The sequence below is a fragment of the Leptosomus discolor genome, chromosome 3 (assembly GCF_034619465.1).
Source record: "Leptosomus discolor isolate bLepDis1 chromosome 3, bLepDis1.hap2, whole genome shotgun sequence".
NCBI classification, from domain to species: Eukaryota; Metazoa; Chordata; class Aves; order Leptosomiformes; family Leptosomidae; genus Leptosomus; species Leptosomus discolor.
In genome coordinates, this window is record NC_141393.1 from 13,344,719 (window position 1) to 13,369,227 (window position 24,509).

The window sequence follows — 24,509 nt, forward strand, 5'->3', positions numbered from 1 at the left end:
GACTGATGCAAGAATGTAATCCAGTTTGCTTTCTGTAATACCCTAATCCTTAATCAATCCTTCTGCTGCCTGGTGACCCAGACTTATCACTCCTCTTGCAAGCTTTATACTTCTCACAAATTTCTGTAAGTTTTTCTAATAACAAGAATTCCTGTTTCAAACTGTTCTATTAGCTCTGCTAGGACAGGATCTTTGTCTTTGAAAAACAGGCAAATAACCTTCTAATCATCTCATTTACTTCTTGCACACTTTCTGAGCAAGGAAAAGCAGGAAAGCATGCACTTGCAGAGATAGCTAAAGACTGCTTGAACAGTTCCAACCCAAGTTTCAGAATTTTATTTAGTTTACAATTTGTTGCTTTTCTGTTAGCGTCACTTTTTAAATACCCATCCCTTCCAACAACTGGGGCCGGGGGTGTGTGGTGTGGAAATCAAGCTCATCCATAGGAATGTGATGCACTCGTTTTCCAGCTGGAACAGTATCAATGAAGCTGTATATATATATAACCGCAACATTATAGCTCTTTAAGTCGAATTGTTTGTAGAAAAGGTAAGACCTAGGTAGAGTCCTTGGTTTTAGTTTGGGCTGCCATTACTGTCTGCACATGTTATGTTGTATAATACTGGCCCAAATCCCCAAACACTTCCAGAAGCTGGGACTGGGAACTTTGTTCTTAACTGCTTGTCCCAACTACTATATAGTCACACTTTGACTGCTTTTCTTCTAGAACTAATGTTAGAGCACTCGGAGTTAGGAGGTATGAGTTTTAATCCCTCTGGCCAGGATAGAAAGTGAACCAAGGTCTCAAATACTGAGAAAATCATTATGCGCTAGGAAATAGCACAGTAAAAGACAGACACTGCCATCAACACAAGATTAAGCAGTACTTGTTTTTTTTAAATAATCTTGTATGCACCTTTCTCCTCTACAACTGCTTCTAGGCTCTGGAGCTAGTGAGAGGAGGCCCCTCTCCCTACCACATGGGCCTGGCTAAGCTATCCAAGGTCTGAAGAAAGGCAGAGGTTTAGAAACTTTAATAATAAGCTCAGTGTTCCTCGCTGACTAGCTCTAACCAGCATTTTCATTCATGGGAATGCTACCCTCATTCATTGCCCCAGGTAGGCATGTAACTCAGACACCAGGATTTACATGTAATGCATAGGGTTCCCCTCCAGAGCGAGGTGTTTGAAAAACAGCAATCACAGAGCATGTCTTGGAGGCATTCCAGCATTTCTTTTGATTTCAACCTTCACCCAAAATGCCATGGTACAAATAATAAATAAAATATAATCTTGCAGGATAATGACACTGGAATTTCAAGAAAGTAATGTAGGAGGTTAGGTTGACCATATGCTTATTTTTATTAGCTTTCTTGTTTGATACATTGGCTCTAATTAACAGACTTTATCTCCGATCTCAACCAGTTTTTCCAGCTCCAGATCATTTCTCTGGTCTTAAAGTTTGCTGGATTTAGAGATATTCATGTTACTGACATTCCTACCAGACAACTTAGTGATACTGCAAAGCTCGCTGACACCTCTCCTTTTGCCATCAACTCCAAGTTTAAATCTTTAGTTTGAATGTAAGGATTCTAGTTCCCCTTAACTGAAGTTAAATTAAAAACACCTGAAGATTACGAAGCATTAGCTAAAGACAAAAAGACTGAAATGACCTTGAGAGTCCTTGCCCTGTAGCAGGTAATAGAACATGACAGATGGTGGACTGAGGAAGACGACCCATAAGTGGGCAAGACAAATGCACACTTTACACATTTTTTTGAAACAGCTTTAGCCACTAAGGCTCTGAATAACAAACAAACAAAAATGTTATGACTAGAATCTGACTATATTTTACACCAATTTTACTTATGAAAACCAAAAACTTTTATATATAGAGGAGAACACAATATGGTAGATTTTAGCTGTATTTTTAACTATCCTTAAAGCATAATCATTGTTCCCATCATGACAGAAAAAGCTATTTCTAAGTGAAAAGAAAACAAAAGTGTCTGTAGAAGTGTCAAAAGAGACCATACAGCACATTCACAGGCATTAGAAATATAACACCGTATTCCTAGCTGCTACAGTATCACTTAAAAAGTAGCAGCTCTAACAAAGTTTATTACTCTACAGTAAATGGTTACAGGGCTGAAAACATAACCCCAGTCCCAAGTTTATATCTATGATTAACAGTCACTAAAAAAATAAATTCATAATTTAGAGTACTTTCTTATTTTCACATGGCTTTACCTGACAAGCCTCCTCTTTAACTGTCTTTTTCAGCATCTGCAAATCTTCAATTAAAGGCCCATCTGTTTCCATTGCAACAGGACTGTTCAGCAAACTCGTGTCACTATACGTCGGGTACTAATAAAATGCAACGTGTTAAAATAATCATTCTTAGTAGTAATACCTAAACACTAAGAGTGTATTTGAGCATTTAAATGATACTATTAGTTATTCGAGATTAGCTTCAGTATCTTATGCTTCCAGGCACCAAGTAATAAATTTTAAAATGGAACTCCAATACTTTTCACTTGGCAGAAGTGTCCTGTTGAAAAATACAGTCAGAATACAAAAAATACACTTTGATTATATGAGACATGAATTTTAAAATATTCAGATTTTGCCAGTATTCAATGTCTAATTTGGCAATCATTTATCTGAAACCTTACTAATACACTGTCTAGTGATCCATGAACAGTGTAGCAACCCAAATGCAATTATTCTACTTTCTGGTGCAATTTTGTGTTGGAAGAGAAAATACATTGTTAAAAGGCCAAATACAGTTAATATACATTTAAAATAATTTCAAACCAAAATATTAAACTTTTCTGCCTTGACAAAGTAAAACAGCCATAAAAGCATTTTGGGAATGAAAAAAAAAAATCTTGTAAAAGTACTTGCATAGTAGCTAAAGCTTACTGTACAATATCAATATTTTAAATTCTATTTTAATTCAGATGAGGTGTATGTGGTCTTGAAATCAAAACTCACTTATGAACACACATACACTTTTTCACCCGTTTTTCCTCATAAATGTTTTAGTATCTGAGTGTGCCACTACCTTAATGCAGATGAGACAAAATAGGAAAAAACCTGACAGCAAGGATATAATGATAATGACCTAAAATCTCAAAATATATTCTTGTGTCATGCCGAGTCAGGAGTAGCTCTGAACAAGAGAAATTGTCAGTAATTAGACAAATTAAAAAGTTAATAGAAATTCTAGGGGGGGGAAAAAACCCTCTTGAAAACCCATTATAGAGTGTGCTAAAAGCATTTATATCCTTATGCCAATTCAGTGGAGCACTGAGTTCAAATTAATAATTCTTATTTTAAATTGCTTCCAATTATTAGCTCTCCTTACACATACTATGCAGAACATATTGTATACAGGTTGTATTGACCAGTTTCAGAAAATATACACAGTTACAAAAAAATACTTGGGAAGAAAAGGAATTTACACTGTAGAACTCTAAATTTTACTACTACAAGTCAATCCCCTTATTTAGCCAGGCATGCAATAGCTGATCATTTGTGATAGCAAATGACCATATATATATCAAGTACTCTTCAAGCAAGGCTTTTGTATGGATTATCTGATTAGAGGAATGTTTTGCCACTGAAAGTCAATTGCTGATTTCATACGAATGGTGATTTTTTGCTTAATTTAACTGATCTGTTGTCAACCGACATTTTGTTTAATTTTCACAATTTTTATTCGAGCAGTTTAGTAATTGTTCCCTGAGAAACGCCACAACAGGAAAAAACTACTTATGAAATTCCTCCTCAGAAAAAAAGACTACCCCATACTTCCTGTTTTAATAAAGCACTGAGATCATAGTGTCCCTCTTCTCTTTATAAGTGTACCATCACTCCATCTTCCACCACTTTAAACTCAGCTAGATGATGTTGGAAAGATACAGTACCGTAAGTTTCTTGCTGCAGTATCACAAAATTCTGTCTCTAAAGTAATCAAAATATCTGGGTTTTTTTTGCCCACAGCAGCAATCAGTATCACTGAGATAAAGGAAAACGGGCAGTATTCTCCAAGCAAATTAAGTAACGAGGGGAGGGGGTGGGGGGGGTGGGGGGGTGGGAACAAGCCAAACCATCCCCTTCTCCCATAATTTCAAAATATAATAGTCTAAAGGACCTTTGTTTCTTTATCAAAATTTTAGTTACACCAATGCCTGATAGGATGTTTTCCTTTTACTAAGAACCTGAGGTGCAGGTTCACCAGAAGACCAGCCCAATGCAAGTATGAGAACAAATGCAGCAGACAAGAATGTACAATATTACTTTAATCCATGTGACACAGAGGAAAACGGACCAGTCATAACTCACAGTTTGCAGAAAGATCTCTTTTGTAATATATTGTTTGAAACAGCTTTTCAAGAGAAACCAATTATGGCATCTCTATATTTTCCATAATTTTGCACAATAACTTTTCAAACCGCAATACAGTATATATCTCCTATTATAAGAAAAGGAAAAAGTACTTCATATATATTTTCCAGAAACTTTTTTTTTAAAAAAATAATTGCTTGCACAAGAGAAAGGTTACAAATTTTAAAAGTACTTTTATTGTGTATCTTTCATAATACAGTTAGTGAAATTGCTTTATTTCCATGATCAGTCAGACCTGCTTCCCCCACTGATATTTAACAAAACTAAAATATTTAAGCACAAACAGGTTAATCTTTTCTAAATACCTGGGGATTTGATTTGGCTAGATTTTCTATTTTAACCCATGCTTCTTCCCGTTCCTTCAATTTTAGCTTCTCTCTGGAAAAAAAAAAAAATCAGAAGCAGGTATGGTAAAAGAAGCTTGGTGAATCTTGCATCGCAACTCGTATACTTTCTTAAACATGAAGACATTCGCTAGAAAAATTCAACAGAATAAATCATTTAGCTATGCCTGTTTCAGCCTACTGCCCAAAATATCACTTACTTTTGACAGGGTAATTTGCACCTTATCAATACCCCATGATCGCAAAGCAACATTAAAAGGGAAAATCACATTTTCTCATGAAAGCAACAAACTGATTGATACCAGTTTAACAACTGTACATCGTTAAAAGAGTTAAAATTAAACAGAAGGAAGTCCTGATCTATGTTGAAAGGGTGTGTTGTGTTTTAACTTTATAATATTTGAATTCTATATTGAAACAGAAGAAACTAATATCTGACCATAAAAAAGTGCAGAGATTCTTACTGTCAGCCCAATGGCTTCAGATAATAGTTCACAGGCAAAGGTACAGGGATATTTTGAGTTGAACACTAACAGAGAAGTACACGACAAAACCACACTCATTCGAGGGAGTCACAAGCCAAGAGGCATGACATGGGATGCTTTTTCTTTTTTAAATTGAAGTAGGAAAGGCCTATTAAAAATGGTAAAACACAGGACTTTCCTTTCTTTCTTACAGATGAAGAACTTATTGCAGAGACTAGAATGAACACCTGTCTTTGAAAGGTGGTAGAGTTTAAAAGAATCCTAAAAGTGCTTATGTTCAAGCACATACACAATTTGCCTCCAACTTCCAAGTTAAGCTTGGGCTGGGGGAGAAGAACTCTTTAACCACTCCCTTTTAAGTTCTTGTGTGGTGGGGGATTTTTTTTTTCCTGTTTTTGTTTTGTTAGATGTCACTCGGCACTCTGCTTGCCTTAGATCACACTCAAAAGGCTACTCAACCCAACATGCCACCGCCCCAAAAAACCCCAACACCAAAACAGAGAAGAAAAGATTGCTTTCCCATTTAAAAGGGATTCTACTTATTTGCTGTGAGGGAAGAGACCCCTACATAGTCTTTTGTCAAAAGCAAGTGTTCACATTTTGTTAACTACGAACACACACATACACATACATCTTAAAAATATCTTGTTATACTACAAGCTCATTTCTACTTAAATTGTAACAAGGAACTTCTAAACTTGGTCAAATCAATCTACATTAAGAATTTGTACTACTTCCAGTATACTGGTTTAAAATAGCTGTATAATGTGAACCACTACTTGAAGGAATCCTTGTTCACTTTGAAATTAAAAATGAAAGTCAAATGCAGGTATTTTCAGTACCCACATTCTAACAATGCTCCCCAGTCCCTAAAATGAAAGCCAAACCATTAATACTTTTGATTCCTTGATCTCACTTTGGTAAGCTTCATAATATACTGAATATTCAAAAAATTCTGTCTATTTAGCAAAATTGGAAATAGAAGAACAGAAGATTAAGTGACTTTATGATCATGAAAGTTAGCAGCATTTTTGGGCATAAACCAGAAAAAATCTAGCTTCCGAATCCCTGCTCTGTTCACTGACTTATACAATAATACACTAAATTCAACAGGATTCTTTTGGCAAATAATGTATGAACACCCTGTAAAGTAACAACCATTTCAGGTAATCTTTACAAAAACATCCACATATGCGCACACACAACGCAACGCTGAAAAATACTAGAAAAGTGTTTTGGGAAGAACTGAGAGACAACATGAAAGAAAATAACACTGGGTAAATAAAGCATACTAAAATAAACACAGGATGTAAACTAAACCATTTAACAGACCTTTTACACTGGGCTCCACAATTAGCAGTTTGGCTCAAAAAATTAACTTTCAGGAAGATGCTGACCCCCAGCAGTATTAGGTCAAAGACTACATGAAGCATCCTATTCTTAAGAAAATTTTACAGTTTGCATATAACAAGACGTTTCACCAAGCTGACTTTGAGACTGCTGAACTGTAATCAAATGGGCAACTTCTCAGTAAAGACATAATATAGTAGTTTTTCAGAGCTAAAGCACTCTGGACAAATTATTCAAGAATAGACAGACACACTGACATGAGAACTTACTTCAGTTTTTCTGCTTTAAATTGCTGTGTGCAGTCATCGAACAGTTTTTGGTTCATCTCCATGAAGAGTTTCAGAGCATTGTATATCAAGCCATGTATTGTCCTATAAGTAAAACTTCTGGTTGAAACTCAGAGTACTTTAAACTTTGAAATCTATTTTTTTTCTGGTCAACAGTAGCCAATAGCCTACATAACTGGAAAATTACATCATTTCAGAATAAGTGGAAACAAAACTAGTTAGTGGAAGTTTCAGTTTACCCTCAAAAGGGCTAATACAAGTACCAAAATTACCAACTTTAAATGCAGTTTTCTTACTCCATAGTACTACTCATCACCAACACTTTTCAGGTTTGAACTTCATTTTTAATACTACATGTATCAATACAGGTCTAGTTCTGAAATTTAGTAGCTGACACTAATCAAACCAGAGTTATTAGAGAAAATGCATGATGACATGAAAGATCTTGATATAAGTAACTTACTGGCAACTGACAAATTCAAGGAAAAAAAGTTAGTGATTAAAAGGAGCCTAGAAAAGACAGCACTGATTTTGAAAACTGCCACACAACAACAGCACTCACTTCAACACGATCATGCCAAGACTCTTTAGAAACTGTTAGAAAAGTGAAGTAGAAAACAACTGAAAAGTTTAAAATAATCTGCTTCATGAAGCACTTTTACACAGTAATTTACAGTTCCAGTCTGTAATCTATCGCTGATCATTGAATCCAAAAAGCAATCAGTTAAATGATTACTTTGTATCATACATGTGAGTTACAAGCAAGAGTGCAGCTGTACTGGGTAGCATGGCTTCTGCTCAGAATAAAGTGAATGCATGGCCTTTGCCATGAAAGCCAGAAAAACAACCAACAGCAATCCACGTGTACTATGTACAATTGCATCACTGAATCAGAATTTCATTAATGAGTACATTATTTGTCACTGCTTACACCCAGTGACAGTGACCAATCACTTTAACATTGCTTTATCTTCCATTTCTTTTCCTGTGTTTAGTGGCAGATTGATTACTCATTCTTGGCCAGCCCATCAGCAGTCCTCAATTCATGGCCAGCCTAGACTGTGATACATCCCAGCAGTTGCACAATAGCTCAAACAAAGAGGCTCTTTACAATGGAACAGCTGCAGAAAGGAGCTGACCAGAACTGTTTTCATGCATAAGTACTATGTTATTGTGGGGAAAAAAGTGAAAATAGTCAATTGAGAAAGAAGAGAAAACAATAAACAAAAAGGAAAAAAAAAAAAGAAAAAAAAAGGAAAAAATGGCCTGATCTACAACATACTTCACTAGAATGCAGAAGAAATGCAAATCAGCAAAGAGGTTAGAGAGCAGACAAAGTTAGTCTTTAGAAGTATCTGAACTAGAGATTAATGCAAAATTTGCTTCACATTAATACAAACGTGTCATGGATTAGATGCACTAAAACACTGTTTCTTGTTTAATGAAAAAAGGAAAAACTATCTTCCTGAATTCTTAATATTTCCTAAAAATTTTGATGACATTAGTCTCCTTATCCAGCAACTTTAATGTCATAGAATAAACAGCTCAACACACTATTAAAAGTAGCAACTCAAAGATCCGAACTACTTTTAAGCCTAAAACTAGGCATAAGTGAAGTAGCAGAATTTTATTTGTACAAGTGTTTCTTACTTGTTCCAATGCGTCTTTGAGTTCCGGTACAAGGACGGAAACATGATGGGTAATATCTTTGCTGCATTATCACTAATTAAACTCATAATATATTCGTTATTCCAGTAGTATAATGCTCGCTCTGCAACCTAAGAAAACACGAAAAAAGGAACACTTCTTCAGACAATCTCTTAAAGAGCAAATAAACGAAATATTTGACAAATACAAGGGAAAGGTAAGAAAAGTCGCAGTTTAGATTAGGATTTTTCTAGTGCAAACAGGAGTCATGGAGCTGATGGAAAAAGAGAAGAAAAAATTGCCTTTTCCTTGATAGGGACATAATTCAAAATATAACCTATGAACTCTGAAATTCAAGCAAAGAAATCTTTTTTTAAAGAAAGATTATTTCTAGAATGCTATTACAAGCAGTGAAATGCAAACGCTACGTACTGAAAGGGTTCAGGTACTTCTGAGAACAGCACACTTTTAAGCTTTTATGTGAAGCATAAGGCTGAAGTGAGTCACCCAATACAAATGCACATATAGCACTCTTGAAAAGAAACAATAAAGCTGACATTTAGATCCCTAAAATTTGGCACAGAATTGAAGACTTCTTTTGCAACAAATAAAATTCATTATGGTGAATAATAGTAGGTAATGCCATTAACAAGTCTGCTTTGTAAAAATTCTTGTATTATTGTACATTCAGTAAGTACAAACCTGAAAGTGTGGACTCGACACACATTTCGCTAGCTGTCTGAAAAGAGGCTCCATAACTTTCACAAATTCAGATGGTTCAATAACATCTAAAATTTCTTCTAGTTCATTTAAAAACATGACTTCTTTTGGACTGTGAGTCTTTGGCCAGTATTTCAGCAGTGCCATTACAACCTGTAGAGACAAAGAGAACATAATCTTCATGATAATTTGGCACTACCTTGCACTAAATTATATCTCACTAAGACGACTGATATTTTAAACACAACACAAAACTCTGATTTCTTGTCCCATGTGACAGCAGACAGACATGGTTCAGTTCACTGAAATAACTGTTAATAGATCTAAAAACACTTCAGAAAACGAAGTTAAACACCTAAAAGGCATGTTCAAAAATAGCAATCAAAATCAAGTAACCTGGTACCTAAACATTATCATCAAATCAAAGTGCAAATTTGCTACTATACTATGGGGGAAATTATCCGCGCCTTAAGTGATAGCAGCTTTCAATCTCTAATTTCTTGGAGGCATACTCCAAAGCTCAAGAAATTAAATTCTGTCATTATCTTTTAAGAAAAGGTTTACTATAAATACCCAAATTGACGGGTGACTGACTACTGTAGGCATGTTGCTCTCAAACACGTGAGTTTTATTTAATTGACTGTATTGCTAGAATCACAATTTATAACTTTCTTCATCATTATAAACTATTCGTCTAGTTTGCTAAAGCAGGTTTTGCCTAGCAAACCATGAACACTCAAAAGATAGGTGTGAGGAAGAGGGGAGGGACAACTAAAGAATCGATAAAAACGTGACACAAAAGGAAGCCACCTGCCAGCTGGCTCACAGCTCTTCAGAAAGGGTTTATACATCTGTGGGAAATGTTTCTGAAGTCTCATTGAAAAAGAAACTCTGTCATCTATTGAATATATAAGCAGAAGACCGAAAAGTGATACTAGTTCAGAAGTCAAATATATTTAGACATTGTATTTATTAGTGGAGTTATCAATTACATCATTGTGTATTTTTGAAGATTCTTGAATAAAGTTATACTGAAGCAATAATGACTCTTATGCAATTTCTGATTTAAGGAAAATGTAAGTAGACACAATGTTTTTGTTACGAAAGGAGGATGAATTCTCCCCAATATGTCCATTTTCAAACCAAAGTGTAAGATTTTAATGGTTTTAATTTCTTTTTCCCCTATAAAAACTGTTTTCCATCTGTGTCAATTTGGTGCACAACAATATTCAAATAGGAAGACATTTTCCTTTAAAGGATGTTTAAACCACGTTAAATACTTAAAAATGACTGGCACAGCACTCAATCTTAAATTTAGATATTTTTGATGGGAAATTAATACAACCTTGAACATGTGAGTTTATAAATGCTTTTGTTTTGTGGTTAAAAAGCCACATAAAGAAGAAAAATATGACAGTGTCTGTCTGGTCCTACACGTAGAACTGGAGGAAAAAACCCAAAACGGTACAGACTTCTTGAAAAAACTCCTCTAAAATAGTTTATACTTGTCTTTTTATATAGTTTAAAAGCTGCTACAATCCACTAGCCTTTCTCTCAGTTTTTTTCCTTTCATTTAGAGAAAAAAAAGCAGGTTTTTTTTGTTTTCTGAAACAGAGGACATTTTTACAGAAGTCCAGTTTTTATACTTAAAACCAATGTTTAATATCATCACAGACAAGACAACTCTGTGAGAAATCAGCGCATCTTTCATAGATGTATTATTTAATCATGAAAGCAGACACTATGACCTCAACGAAGGTTTGGAAAATTTATGCCAATTTTTTTAATTAAGATGTCAAAAAGTCTCATAGGACAATTATAAGGGGAAACAAAGCATTTTATTTGGTAATGACCATAATTTTTGAAGGGGAACTTAGTACTTCAGTGATGCATGTGCTAAGTTTTTAAATAATGTTGTAATCATGTACTAATTTGAGATCAAAAAGGGAAACAAGACTTGGGTGTGTATTAGCTCAGATTTGTACTAGGGAGCACATCATAGCCTAGCTGATGTCTGGAAGAAAGCCAAGATTTCAAGATCTCATATAGCACAAATGACAAAATGTCTGATATTTGCTATGTTAAATATTAAAAGCTCCAAGTAGAAGAGAGCTCTTGCTCACCTGCATACTTCATTTGTTTTAAGAATCCCAGTTTTCATTTTACAATGGAAATGGTTATAATCCAATAACGTGCACTTCTGCCAGTAGCCATTGTTTTACTGGTTGTTACACAGTGATTAAACATACTAGTTCTTACCTACTTAATGCTGGGTGTAACGAGGCAAAACGCTACATATTATTGAGGACAACTAGAAGTATTCATCTATGCAATTATGTGCAGCCAGACGGAAGTCTGGTTTTGCCCATGGGCCAAACTTGATAGACACAAACAGGGTCTGACTCAAAAGGCTTGCATCAGTAGGTAGCTCTGTGTGCCAGAAATCTGTGTTCCATCACAACATCAGCCTTTCAACAGAGCACAGTTCAGGCAAGCTAATTTCTGACTAAATGCTTCTGGATCAACCATCTCATATCCAGTCAGCCAGAACAAAATAAGCAGAATAAACTGGTGTGTTTGTAAGAGGTATGCTCTTAATCTTGCTTTAATACATTGTGGACATTCTAAACAACTGTTGGAAAAACTGAATTTGAGAGATCAAAATGGTTAAATATTCAACACTTCCCAATAAAAACAACTACATATCAACACTTTATTGAGGAAAAACCTCCTTAAACTGTCTACAGATGAAAGTGATATTAATATTCCAAAATAGATAATAATAGCAAGTTAAACTTACTGGTTCTGTAAGCGTGCTGTCCTTTTCTAAAAACTGAACTACACAGTACGCCAGCTGCAGTAAAAGAAAAACATTTTTTATTAATGCTCACTGTGAAACTGAATACACTTTGAAATCACTAGCATAAGTGAAGAACAATACTGAAATCAAATAAAACCACAACAGTTTTTCTGTAATTTTACAAAAATTATTTGGCAGACAATTTAAACAACAAAAGGGTAAATACGCTTCACCAATTTTTCCCAAGCTTCCCAAGTCCATCCCCACCTTTTTCTGGGTTATAATACAGGCAAACACATAATTTGATGTTTTCTTTTTAGATCTAGTACTTGGCACTTCAGCTCACCGCATCTTTTCAAACACAGGATTTAAAAATCACAATCTTGTCCTCTAAAGTGCTTTCCACTCGCTAACATTTTGGTGTCCCATGCTAATTTAATAAGTACTTTCTATTTCATAACATGAGTTAGTTAAAAATGCATTGAAGAGTTGTAAATTGTATAGGATTTCCTATGTATGAGAACTAATTATAACTATGCATATCAATGTAAAGCTGATGCAACCTGAGGCAGAGTTACAGTATTTGCCAAACTTCAATTCTGAGAATGAGACTGTCTATCTGTGCCCAACTGCGAACTACTAAACCCCTTTCACTCAACAGACCAACAGTCCCAAACTAAGTGAGAGGATCACCACACACCTCGGGAACTGTTAAACCATTTTTCTAATGTCTCTACTTATGGAAGTTCAGCTGATGAGCCCAATTCCTTTCCTGTTTTTGACGACTGCTACCAAGAATGTCCCTAGGTAATCAGAGGAATGTACAAAGATTATTACATCCAGTGTTCACTACTATTCTACAGTAAATTTGAATCGAATAGAGCAATTAGCTTGCTTCATGTATATCTGGAGTTGCCAGCAAATCCCTTTGAATATCTGCCACTGTTTCAACATGTATTTTTGTGGTTTTACTCTGGTGTTCCACACGCTGAGCTCACTTGAAAGTGCTTTCTCATTTCATTCAATAGGACACATAAGAGAAACATCCCTATCTCAGTATCTTCTTTTTACTGATAGTAATGAGGAATGCAAATCACCTGAAGGTTCAGGAGAATTAGTTCGTGAATTAAGGGGAACAGATACAAGACCAATCTGTCTCAGGTAGGTAGAAGAAAAGGTGGGGATCCCAGACATCTGCACTAGTTGAGACTGTAAGAAAGGTCTGATTTGCCACACTCCAACAGGTTATGTTCACAGCATTAGAAAAAAAAGAAACAAATCTTTTTAAACAGGAGCCACTCTAGCCTACCACTTCAACAGGAACTGATGTTAGCCACCGTAGGCAAGATCCAAAGCAAATGCTTATAAGCCTCTCTAAGTGCTAGAGAATTGTAATTATACAAACGGTGTTCTCAAAAACACAAGTTGTTAGTAATTTTATTTGAAGAAATGGTACGTAAAAATTGGAGTACTTGAACTTAGAGAGAAAATGTGGAACTTTCAAATTAAAAAAAAAAAAACAAAGCTGTGTAACAATGTCTCACGAAGGAAATTTCAGCCTATCACAATAATACTGTGTTTTCTCTTGTATGATTTCCGACCTCTAGGAATTCTGAATAGAACTAAACTCAGCACAGGAAAGCAAGCTAGTTTCAAAGCACAATACAACCCAGCTGCCCCCTTTTTTCTGTGTACTTCTAAAAAGATCTACTAAATTAAATAGTCACATCCTAGTAAACATCCAACTCCTTTCAAAACATCAACAGTTGCAAGAAACTGAATCAGCTGAAACTCTCCATGTAGTTTAGAAAAAACTGTTTATAAACAACTGTCATTAAAACCATATTTTTCTGCAATTCTTTTTTCATCTAAACATTACAGACAAGAACAAGATATACAAAGAATTCTCTGTGTGGATAAATATCAAGAACTCACATTAACCAACTACTTCATGTGTTTCCTCCATAAACACTACAGTGCTTTTAAAAAAAAGATATTTATTACTATACACACTTTTTTTTTTTCACCTCAACAAGTGAAGCGTTATAGGTACATACATTAAATAATTTCACCAAGGCCAGTTAGCAGGGAAGTGTTGGAGCTTATTGATGTCAGAATGACTGGAGTCCCCCTGACCTCTCCAGGGAAACTTCCTTTAACACTAGTATGAAAAGCACCAAACAAAACTTACCTGTGGATGGTAGACACTGAGTGATTTCACTTTGTGCAATGGTAACAAAACCTTCAATAGGAATATTTTGTGCTCCTCTTTTAATGGTAAGGCAAATCCATTAATTATGCTGCCAGGGAAAGAAATTTTAAAATAAAAATCAGTAATTATACAAAGTCTGCACTACTCTACAGGATATACCAAAATCCTTATTTTCAGTACATTTTTTTCCCCCCGATCTATTGGAGAACATGATTCAACAGAAAAATTTACAAATTAAGCCTTTGCCAAAGACTAGGTGAAGGCTAGGTGATTTGATCCAGTTCTCTAAAGACTACAAATTAATAGAATAGTCAAATCAACCTCTCCCTATCCCTCACCCAAGTCTCTCACAGGTCCCAAATTCTTCTAAGCAACATATATGACTGTAACTACACTTCAGATTCCAATTTTCACTATGAATTATTCACTACCATCAAAGCTTGAATACATATTTCTCCCACCTTCTTCATGGAATTAAAGTATGATCAAGAGACTGGATGCAGAAGAGAACAATCCAGAACAGCAGACACGTCATGACTTCTAATAAAATACCACTATTTCTGCAAGACCCTAGCATATAACCAAACATCTCAAGACATGACATCCCAGTTACACGCTAGTGCAGATGTGGCTTAATACTGGGTCAATGGCACCTTTCCCTAAAAACACAGTACTAGAACAGTATTTTGTGTTCACTCACTTCACTAGCATTAATATAGAGTATCCAGCGTCCTATTGCTCATTAACTGTTTTAAATATTTTTTTTTTTTCGTTCTAATGCTCTCTCTTCACTAACAAAAGCAGAAGGCACCCAGGCAAAAGGAACCTGCCAAACTTATCTTGCACATGGATTAGAGAAATCAGCTGATAAAAACCACACTAGTTTTAACAAGCCTATCAGCTTTAAGTTGTAAAATTTGTTTCAAGGGCATTCAGATACATCACCGAAGTTTGCAAAATACCAGGATTAACAGAAGGTTTCTGACATTTCATAACCTTTGTCTACCTACTAAGCATTTGGTGATGTTAGATGAATTTTTGACTAAATCTCAACTCATTACATATTATTTGTAGTTGCTTTACAACTAATACTAATTACAAGGATCCTAAGCTAGAAAAGATGACTTAAAAAAAAAGATTTTAAAGACTGCCACATCCCAAAATGCTGCCAGAAGGTTCCAGTTTTTGCTGTTTCTGCAATCTTACACAAAACTTACTCTCTTTGTTACAGCTTTGACATATGATATGAAGCTATTTTAATCTCATCTCAAAGCAATCTGCAATCCCCAACTTGATTTGAGAAGTCTACTCTGAAGACCAAGCAAGTTTAATTAAACAAAACCAACAACTTACCTTCCCAGTATTTCCAGTAATTCTGCTATGCCATTGTGATGTTCTGTTTCATAAATAAACCTAAATAAACGAAAAATTTTATCTCAGTTAATTGGGACAGAATTCGTGCAGTTCTGGTCAGTGACTAAGACAAAGATCACACAGTTCCTAGGTAAGCACAGTAACAAACTGACGACTCGCAGGAAAACTGTAAGAAAAGAAAATATTTTGAAAAATTCTATACATACTTTAAGAGCTTATCGTGCACAATCCACTAATTCAAGACAGACGTTGAAACAACTTTCCTCCCTGGTGCGCATAGCCAGGAACACTACTTTACATTTGGATGCAAAATGTTTCAACTTCTAGCTCCTAAATATTATACAATTAAGTGAGGTTTTCTGTTTAATTCCCTCCCCCTACAACTTGGTAGAGAAATGTAGTCTGTACAGTGCAAATTTTATAATCTCCCATATATATTTCACATTGAAAACGTCTTTATACAAACTATTACAAAGTTGATCTAATGACCAGAACATTTCTTAGACTTTCAAAAGCCTTGCACCAGAACTATTTCTGTTTGAGGACTTTGCTCTGTGAAAGTAAAGTGCAAGAAGTGGCAAATAAAAACACTGTTCAGACATGCATTATAACATTCTGTGATGCTGTTGTACCACCGGGTTCAGGTATTTTCCAAAATTATGCATTTTGGAATTAATTTAATAAATTCTGGGGGGGGGGGGGGGGCGGAAATTTACATCTTGGTTTGAAAGATACACCTGTACTTTTTCCTTAGGACATACTGGCTCTTGAAACGTCCAGTCAAGAGCAGCTGTCTGCAAGACAGTGAAGGCTTACTAATTATTTTAAAGTAGCCCCTCTGTATCTCTTCTAAAGGCTTACTTGTTACCATAGACAGGGAAGATAAGCTCCTTCTACAGCTGGTACTGCTGGGTGCCATTCATGACAGGCGGCAGCTTTTTGCTGTTTTCTTAAAGGGGTAGCATCATACATTCATTTGGGGATGAAAACAACAGTGGTAGAGAAAATGGGAAGCATGACGGAAGGAGTGTAAAACTGATAGACAACATAATTATTTGTAGAAGAGAGAAGCATACCAAAACTAAAAGACTAAAAAAAGGCATTTCACACTTACATTCAATCTTGCATTCACACTTGACATAGTGGCAGTAAAAACACACTTCTAAAGACCTTCGGTAAGACAGTGAATTAACTTTTCATCTTTACATTTTTTGTATTGGGGATAATACCACAGTTCATTCTATGGCAATTAAAAAATATTTCATGAGCCCTAAATGGTACATCTCAGTTCTGAGGAACAGAAAGGCAGTAAATACTTTCTTTCAAGCAAATTCCATCTCTCTCTGTCATTTGATTTGAGCCCAACGTCTGCATTATGAAGAACTACATTTTATTAAGGCACTACTGTAATACAAATACTACCACTGAATAAGGAAAAAGCGCCCCACACATGAAGATATCAAACTACCCACTGAATCACATGCTAACTCAAATTTCAGCTGCCAAATTTATGCTGTGTGCAAGACTACCCTAATTTAAAACTCCCAGACTGGTATTATTGGGAGATGTAGCAATATCGGGTATAAACATGCTAAGAATTAGAAAAACTGCTAGCATTGTCTTGGGAGTATTTTTCAGTTGTATACCTGATCACATGCACCATAATACAAAGATACTGACATACCTATAAAATATATTATTAATTTGTTTCCGGATGTAAGCTCTTAGGCCTAAGAATTTCCCATATATTCTGTGAAGAGTTGTTTTAAGAAAATCTCTTTCACGAGGATCTTCACTGTCGAAGAGCTCTAAAAGCTGCAAAGAGGGAGAAGAAGAAATGCACTTTACTTGAATCTAATGTATTGGAAAAATAGTTTAGAGCTTGAAGTAAAAAATTCTTTTTTTTTACCTCACCTGTAATACAAACTTCTGATCAATATATTTCTTAGCTATATTAGGTTGAAAATCTGGAGATTCTAAAAACCTTAAGAAAAATTCATAAACAAGCTGCAAAAAAATGAACAAAAACCAGCATTAGTCTTTTAAACAAGGAACCATTTATAAGCAGCACATTACCAAAATTACTAACAGTTGCTCAGAACTGCACTGTTTTTATGTTTCTTTATATACCACACAGTAAAAGCTTTGCTCTTGCTCTCCTGACAAAGCACAAGAGCTTAAGGTTCTTTAAACTGCATTGAAACTGCTGAACTCCATTACTAGACTTTACTCAAATGACATATACAGTAGTCATCATGCCCAGAAGTACTTGTTTTGAAAATTCTCTGTTCTCCTCTGTTTGTCACAGTACCCCCAAAAGCTAGAGTCGTGCCAGAGTCAGATCAAAGCCTTCATAGTGACAAACGAAGGCTCATTTAAAATCACGGCAGCTACATCTGTACCACAAGAAACAGTGAGCCTGTAACCTATATTACACTAACTGAAATTTCTTTAAAAGATTATCAGTTTAAATTCAATAAATATATTTTAAATATTGCAGAGAGGTGTAATTGACTTCAGATAAACTGAACAATTCTGAGTCGATAAACTATTACTTCAATGTCAAAATTCAGTTAGACTATGGCATCCTAGTCTTCATTAAATACCTGTAGATGAGGCCATGCAGCTTCTAAGGTTGGTTCATCTTCCTCTGGATCAAATTCTGCTCCCGTCGGATTGGAAGATGGCGGTAATGTTCGAAACATATTAACTGCAAACTGAAATCACACGTGCCTTTAAGAACTTTGAAACAAGTGAATGACTACAAAGAGACTTCAAAGGTGATTTTGACCAAAAATTCTTTACATGAACTATTTTAATTAATATTTGCAAAAATACAAGCTATATAACCCAGTAGTTTAAATAATGAGGTACATTCATTCTTCTTTAAAGATTTCCAACTTGCAGAACACTTTTCCACACAGTACTCTAAAGCACAAACCTACTGTCAGGATGTGTTTTATGGGGATATTGGTATGATCTCTTTACACACACATTATAAAAGCCTAAGCAAATGTATATAAAATTTTTATACAAACAATTTTTATATATACACTTTATAGGGCCTCCCAACAACCTGCAAAAGTGGAAGTCAGAAGCAGAGATGCAAAACAAAGATTACCTGCAACTGTTCTGTGTAAAATATTATCAGTTTCATTTTCAACCATGGGTATACACATGTGGAAACACTTCAAAACCAAATTCCTCCCTCCTCCTCTTACTGATATTTTCCTTAAACCATGTCCATGTACCTGACATCAAATGGGCATTGAGGGAGGAGAAATGCCATTGAGGGAGGAGAAATGCACATCCTAATCCTTTAACTTTTCACTTCGTCTGAATTCTCAGCCCCCTGGAAATCATTTAGCATCCTCATGGAAGTCGAGCACACTACAAAGATGAATTGCTTTTCAAGTTGTTGATATATGAATAGACAAATTATTTTTGTGTTTCCAAGTGGATGTCTAGACACATGTTCATATTATGTATGAACCAAAGTAGTACTCTTTAACATCAGGAGAGTTTCGAAGTCCCCAACAAAGACAAAAAAACCATTCTCTGTCATATGGATGGAAAACTTTTCTATGAGGTCCTGTTCTAGGCAAAACAATCTCATCACTAAATGCATGCAGCTTGAGGTTTTTAAAAATAAAAATACATAAACAGAAGCAATTGCATTCATATAAATTTATGCAATGTACATAATCACAAATGCAAAGTCAAACACATCTGTTGTCTGAAAAAAAAAATCTTACATGAATTTTGGGATAAATTTAGCATGCATTCTCAAGTGTAACCTTACCTAGAATGGTGCAAAGATTTAAAAGGTCTGCAATATCCTAAGTTCTCCACGGGTAATGACAACTAGCAAAACCATCTGGCTTCTTTGTGAATAAGAAAGGAATAGCCAGTGATTTAAATTGTTGTTCTCACACCCTGAGGAGTTAATGATTAAGACTTTACTAAGCAAGTTGGAGGGAACAGGTGCATTTGCCAGTAAGGAAACCTGAGAAAGCCTTTATCTGCATATGCAAGACAGCTATGGCTGTCAGCCCTGAAAAGAGACTAATTCCTCAATTACACTTGTAATTCAGAGTATTGGGTAGGGCAGATGTTGGTAGGAGACAACCAAATTGCTGAGCAACTAGGAAAATGTGATCTATTTAGCTGCATAAGTGCACCAAATACAGACTTACTTGTTCTATTTTGTTGCTTTCTCATTATCAAACCAGGACCAAACAATCTAAACTTATTTTTGCACAGAATAATAAAAAAGATCAATTCAAATTCATATATGGTCCCAAACTGCCTCCACCACCTTTGAGACAAATGCCTCAGTCTGTCAGCAGCTTGAACACATTAAAACGATAAGAAGACTGCCAAAATAAGAGAGTGGTATACTGTCTGAAATCTTCATAAAGGTTGAGTGTATTAGGCTACATAAAGAAATTCTCTTCAAGTCCATACCTTCTTCCAACACTAAAGTAAATTCTGCTTTCAAATATGCAGACCATGTTGTGCTTTATAAAAATACTAAGGTATTTTAAAGTAAATTTTGGTAAACACTTGCTCACAATGAGAATGGTACCTATGCTGAATGGTGAGCTACATCCTGCACAAAACTCATTTATCAAATCAGCTGCATGGAGCTTCAGCGTAAGGCATACATATACCCTGTCCTAAATATGTACCACAAGCACTGGTGAGAGTTAACCTATACATTTTTATTGATATTCTACTGCTATTAACAGATTGCAGGTGTCTTTTTGCAAGTATTTAGGGGAAGATCTGAGAATACATTTCCTAACTCTGGCAAAAAAAGACACAGGGCAGAGAAGCTCATTTGCCAGGAAAAGGAAAATTCTTTGCAAAAGGCTACATCACCATGAGCAGCAGAAACATTTACACAGCCTTTTCAAGAAAACCAATACTTGGCTTAGCAAACATGACAGTATAGGGCATCTCCACGACCAGAAAAAAAAAAAAAAAAGATTTACACCATTGGAACTTTCACTGTATTGCAATGTCTTATTTGAGGATGCAAAAGAACATTTTATTTATTTCATCAGCTGAAAGGTTCCTACACTTTCAACAAGTGTATAATATAGGTCAATTTAAGGAAAAAAACCTAAACCTCAAGTTTGAATTTACTCATATCTATTCAGAATGCAAGGTCTACTCCAATATCACATTTAAAATATATTCTTTATGCCACAATTTCTGTCTTTATTATGTTCAAATTCCACTGCAGATAATAATCACAGGTGCCATATACACATTTTTACATTTTTATCCTTTTCCCAGGTTTTACTGAGGGTTTCTTTTTTTGTCATTTGTTTGAACCGTTTTGGTTTTTTTGTCTTTTTTTTTTAAAAAATTTAAATAGCACCAAAGCTTTCCTGCTGATCATTTCAAGATTACTCGAAAGCTCTGAAACATTAAGCTGTCTCAGTTTAAAGATGCTATTTTGCAGAGGAATGCATTCCAGCCATCTTTGGTGCGATTTTGGGAAAAGCAACAGAATGTCATGTTTCCCTCTTCACATTCTGACTTCTCATTAACACCTCCATTCACAGTTTAAAATAATGCTGCGAGTTACCTATTAACTGGCAGGGCTAAGGAGCATATGTATATGCCGTCCTGCCATCTCACATCTGACAGATGGCAGAGCAGACAGTGGGAGGCAGTATGAAACTGCATCAGCTAAATCTGCAAGACTTACATCATATTCCCATGAAGGAAAAGTCATGTTGATGCTCTATTTTTCTTCAGAATATTTCTTCATTTCAGCAACTGAAATGTAGGTCTGATGCAGACCATGACTGGCATACCAGAGTAATTACTATTTCACAGAAATGAAGTAAACCTAAAATACATTTATGTTCCCCTTTTAAAAGAAGTGAACATCAAGCAACTAACAACCTCCATTATTTGTTTAAAAAAATACAGTGAAAAATTACAATAATCAATAGTCTTCCAAGAAGACAAACCCAGGAAGACTAGACCTGAAACTTAAAACTTGCTAAGGTTGTTAAGTGAACAGAGGAATAATCAGCCTTTTCTAGATGAGAAAGTATCAGGCTCTCGCTATGAAGAAAAGCCTGTTCATGTAAGGTGTTGTGTACAATGTTTTTGTTTTTTTTTTAAAATATCAAATGGAAAGAGTTAAAACACAAAACCAGACTAATTTGTTCCATGAGCAATGGAACCAATGAAGCCCGAGTTGACCTGTTTTGTGTTTTATATCCTTGACCAACAGAACACAAAACTGCTCAAATCAAGGTGCAGCACCTCTCATTGAAGGCACAACCCCAAAACTCTCTTGTCTATTAAGGTACTGAAACGAGAAATTTACAATGAATTAGTTACCAGTGAGACTTTTACCTTTCTATCAAATGGCTGATCTTTTTCCTAACTTCTCAGTCTTTTGGCCAAACAGACACAACAAGGTGCATTTGGCACTAAGGCCATTTTCCCACAGAAGTACCAGGTAAACTTAGCTTAACTTTAACACATCCCCTCCCGAGGCTCACTGCCAACAAAACCCCAGAAGCCCCCCCCCCCATTTATGAAATTTGAGTCTTTATGAAAACAGCTAGTGTGCCAAAATTCTAAGCTGTTGGCACTGACAATAGTTGACTGCAAAGGACGTAACTTAGGAGGATGGAAGAACAAAGAAGTAAATGAGTAAATGCAAACAACCTGCATTTTTACCACTTCAGATATGTTTGCTTAATGGTAGTTACAGAGCCTGGTTTTCTGGTGGCCCATTTTGTGTAACACTGGAGAGTATTTTCAAGCAAGTAAGCATCACAGATACGATTACACATTTTCTCCTCCCTTCTGCTGAGCAGCCTGAGTGAACAGCTCTGAATAACAAGCTATATATTCTGAAAGTCTGTGCCTTCTATATTCATGTGAAAAAAGCCATCCTAATAGCTAAATAGAGCCACAAGTAGTACCTTTCTGTTCACAGAAACAGCTCTTATTCTAGACCAAAGATCAGAGCAAAAAAATAAAACCCACAAAAACCTCACCTGCAAAACCCCCAAAACAAAGAAACCAATCAACCTCCCATGGGTATAACTGATTATGCAACTTAATTTCATAATGCATGAAAAGTTGCAGTGAAAACTGCTTCAGTTACTGAATAAAATTACATCTGTTCCTATATATTACCAATTTTAAAAAGTAGTATTAGACTACACGCTTCACAAAAACATTTACCATTCACAGGTACTCATCATCATCACTAAGGAAATTATTCTGGGAGCTACAGAAATAAGCAAGCTACGTTTATACATGCTTTTGATCTACTTCATCAGAACACTACAACCCTGGACCTCCACATCCAGTACTGCCCTCACCTCCTCTCAGCTCTCCTCAGTACTCTCTGGCTGACTAGCTCGGGAAGTGAATACTCACGTTGATTTTCACTTTCATAGTCTCTCTTGAAACAGATACAACCCAGATGTTGCCCATCCTTCCCTGAGGTGGAAAGCAGCATTAATTTGGGCCTGTATTCTGCCTAGCTAGCAAGTCTCACAAAGTTCTACAAAACTAATATTCTAAGTGTCTGTGCTTCTGACAAACTAGTGTACAACAGAACATTCTCATAAAGCGCCACGCTCTTCAAAAGCCAAGTTAAAAACAAAAAACAAAAAACAAAACCACAAAAGCATATATTCTTTTTAAAATAAGAATCTGTAACTGATGCTTTTGATTAAAAATCCTAAACTTAACATTTACATTCACAAGATTTAGTAAGACATTCGAGTACATGAGTTACGGTTCTGAGAAGAGGTAAGTTTCTGAGGCTAATCAATCCAACCTTACTATATCATATCTGAGAAAAGACAGTATATATTCTCCTCAGCCAAATATATTCTGGCCATAACTATTTGATGGAGGAAGATAATGCAGGCACATAAGGCAAAAGTTACGAAGTTACAGGCACTTAAGACTTCTTACACAGAGCAAACACTAATGTCTGACATAGATATTCAAGATCTCATCATGAACTCCATTTTACCTAAATGGAGTTCAGCAAGCTTATTCTCATGTTTCATAAGTCTCCTTTCACCAGCGTCAAGTATTCCAAAGCAAGCAATCAATTAGCAAAAAAAAAAAAGATATAAATATGCTATCAAGACATGGAAAAAGCCATGATCCCATATCTCCTCATTAACCATCCTCAATGCTTTGTGTACACGTTTGACATCTAGAGTTATACGTAATCCTTATATACTCAGAAGTTCTCACAAAAATAACTTATGCATCAGTAAACACTTACGGCCACTTTAGATAACAAGCAATCCTTAGAATAAGCAATATCTTTCATACTATAAATCCTTAGAATCTTTGAAGAAGCTTCAAAGTTTCTGATTTATAGCAGGACCTCAAAATTTTACTAAGTTCATATTTATGTTAAAGATGCATTGTCTTCTCATCCCCCTGAAAATTCACCCCAAGCTATAAAGTCTTGGGAAAAACCATCATGTCACACACGGTCAAGAGTTTCTTGTGGGCTTCGTAGTCAGGAATTTCAAAAGACGCTTTATGTTCTCAGTGTATTGCAGACAACAGCTACAGACCTCAACCAACTGCTACCCCAGGCAACTGGTGTCTAGTCACAATAACATGAGCTGAAAGACTCTCCTGAAGTTTCATGGCCTCCTTCTCTGAAGCAGATTTAAGCATGACAGAAAAATATACCAGGTCTAGCTGCCTAGGATTTGGATAGCAAGAAGGAAAAACAATGTAGGTCTGAACAGTCCACATAGCTTGTTCCAGCAGAAGCCTCATCTGCCATCCTGTGTACTAAAAGTCTGACTCTCATTCTCATTTCTGAATACAGAATAAAATCAATCACTGGTAC

General features: G+C 35.6%; 1 protein-coding gene across 3 annotated transcripts in view; it reads right to left on the reverse strand.

Moving 5' to 3' along the window:
- Positions 1–24,509, reverse strand: part of PPP2R5C (protein phosphatase 2 regulatory subunit B'gamma) — a 79,447-nt gene that overhangs the window by 3,606 nt on the left and 51,332 nt on the right. For all 3 annotated transcript variants that reach the window (XM_086463642.1, XM_086463644.1, XM_086463643.1), the window contains 11 exons: positions 18,238–18,348; positions 17,546–17,638; positions 17,316–17,446; positions 15,611–15,670; positions 14,237–14,345; positions 12,046–12,099; positions 9,228–9,398; positions 8,529–8,656; positions 6,861–6,962; positions 4,718–4,790; positions 2,250–2,366 (listed from right to left, as the gene is read on the reverse strand). In XM_086463642.1, the coding sequence (XP_086319768.1) occupies positions 2,250–2,366; positions 4,718–4,790; positions 6,861–6,962; positions 8,529–8,656; positions 9,228–9,398; positions 12,046–12,099; positions 14,237–14,345; positions 15,611–15,670; positions 17,316–17,446; positions 17,546–17,638; positions 18,238–18,348 (1,149 nt within the window). The remainder of the gene's footprint in view (positions 1–2,249; positions 2,367–4,717; positions 4,791–6,860; positions 6,963–8,528; positions 8,657–9,227; positions 9,399–12,045; positions 12,100–14,236; positions 14,346–15,610; positions 15,671–17,315; positions 17,447–17,545; positions 17,639–18,237; positions 18,349–24,509) is intronic.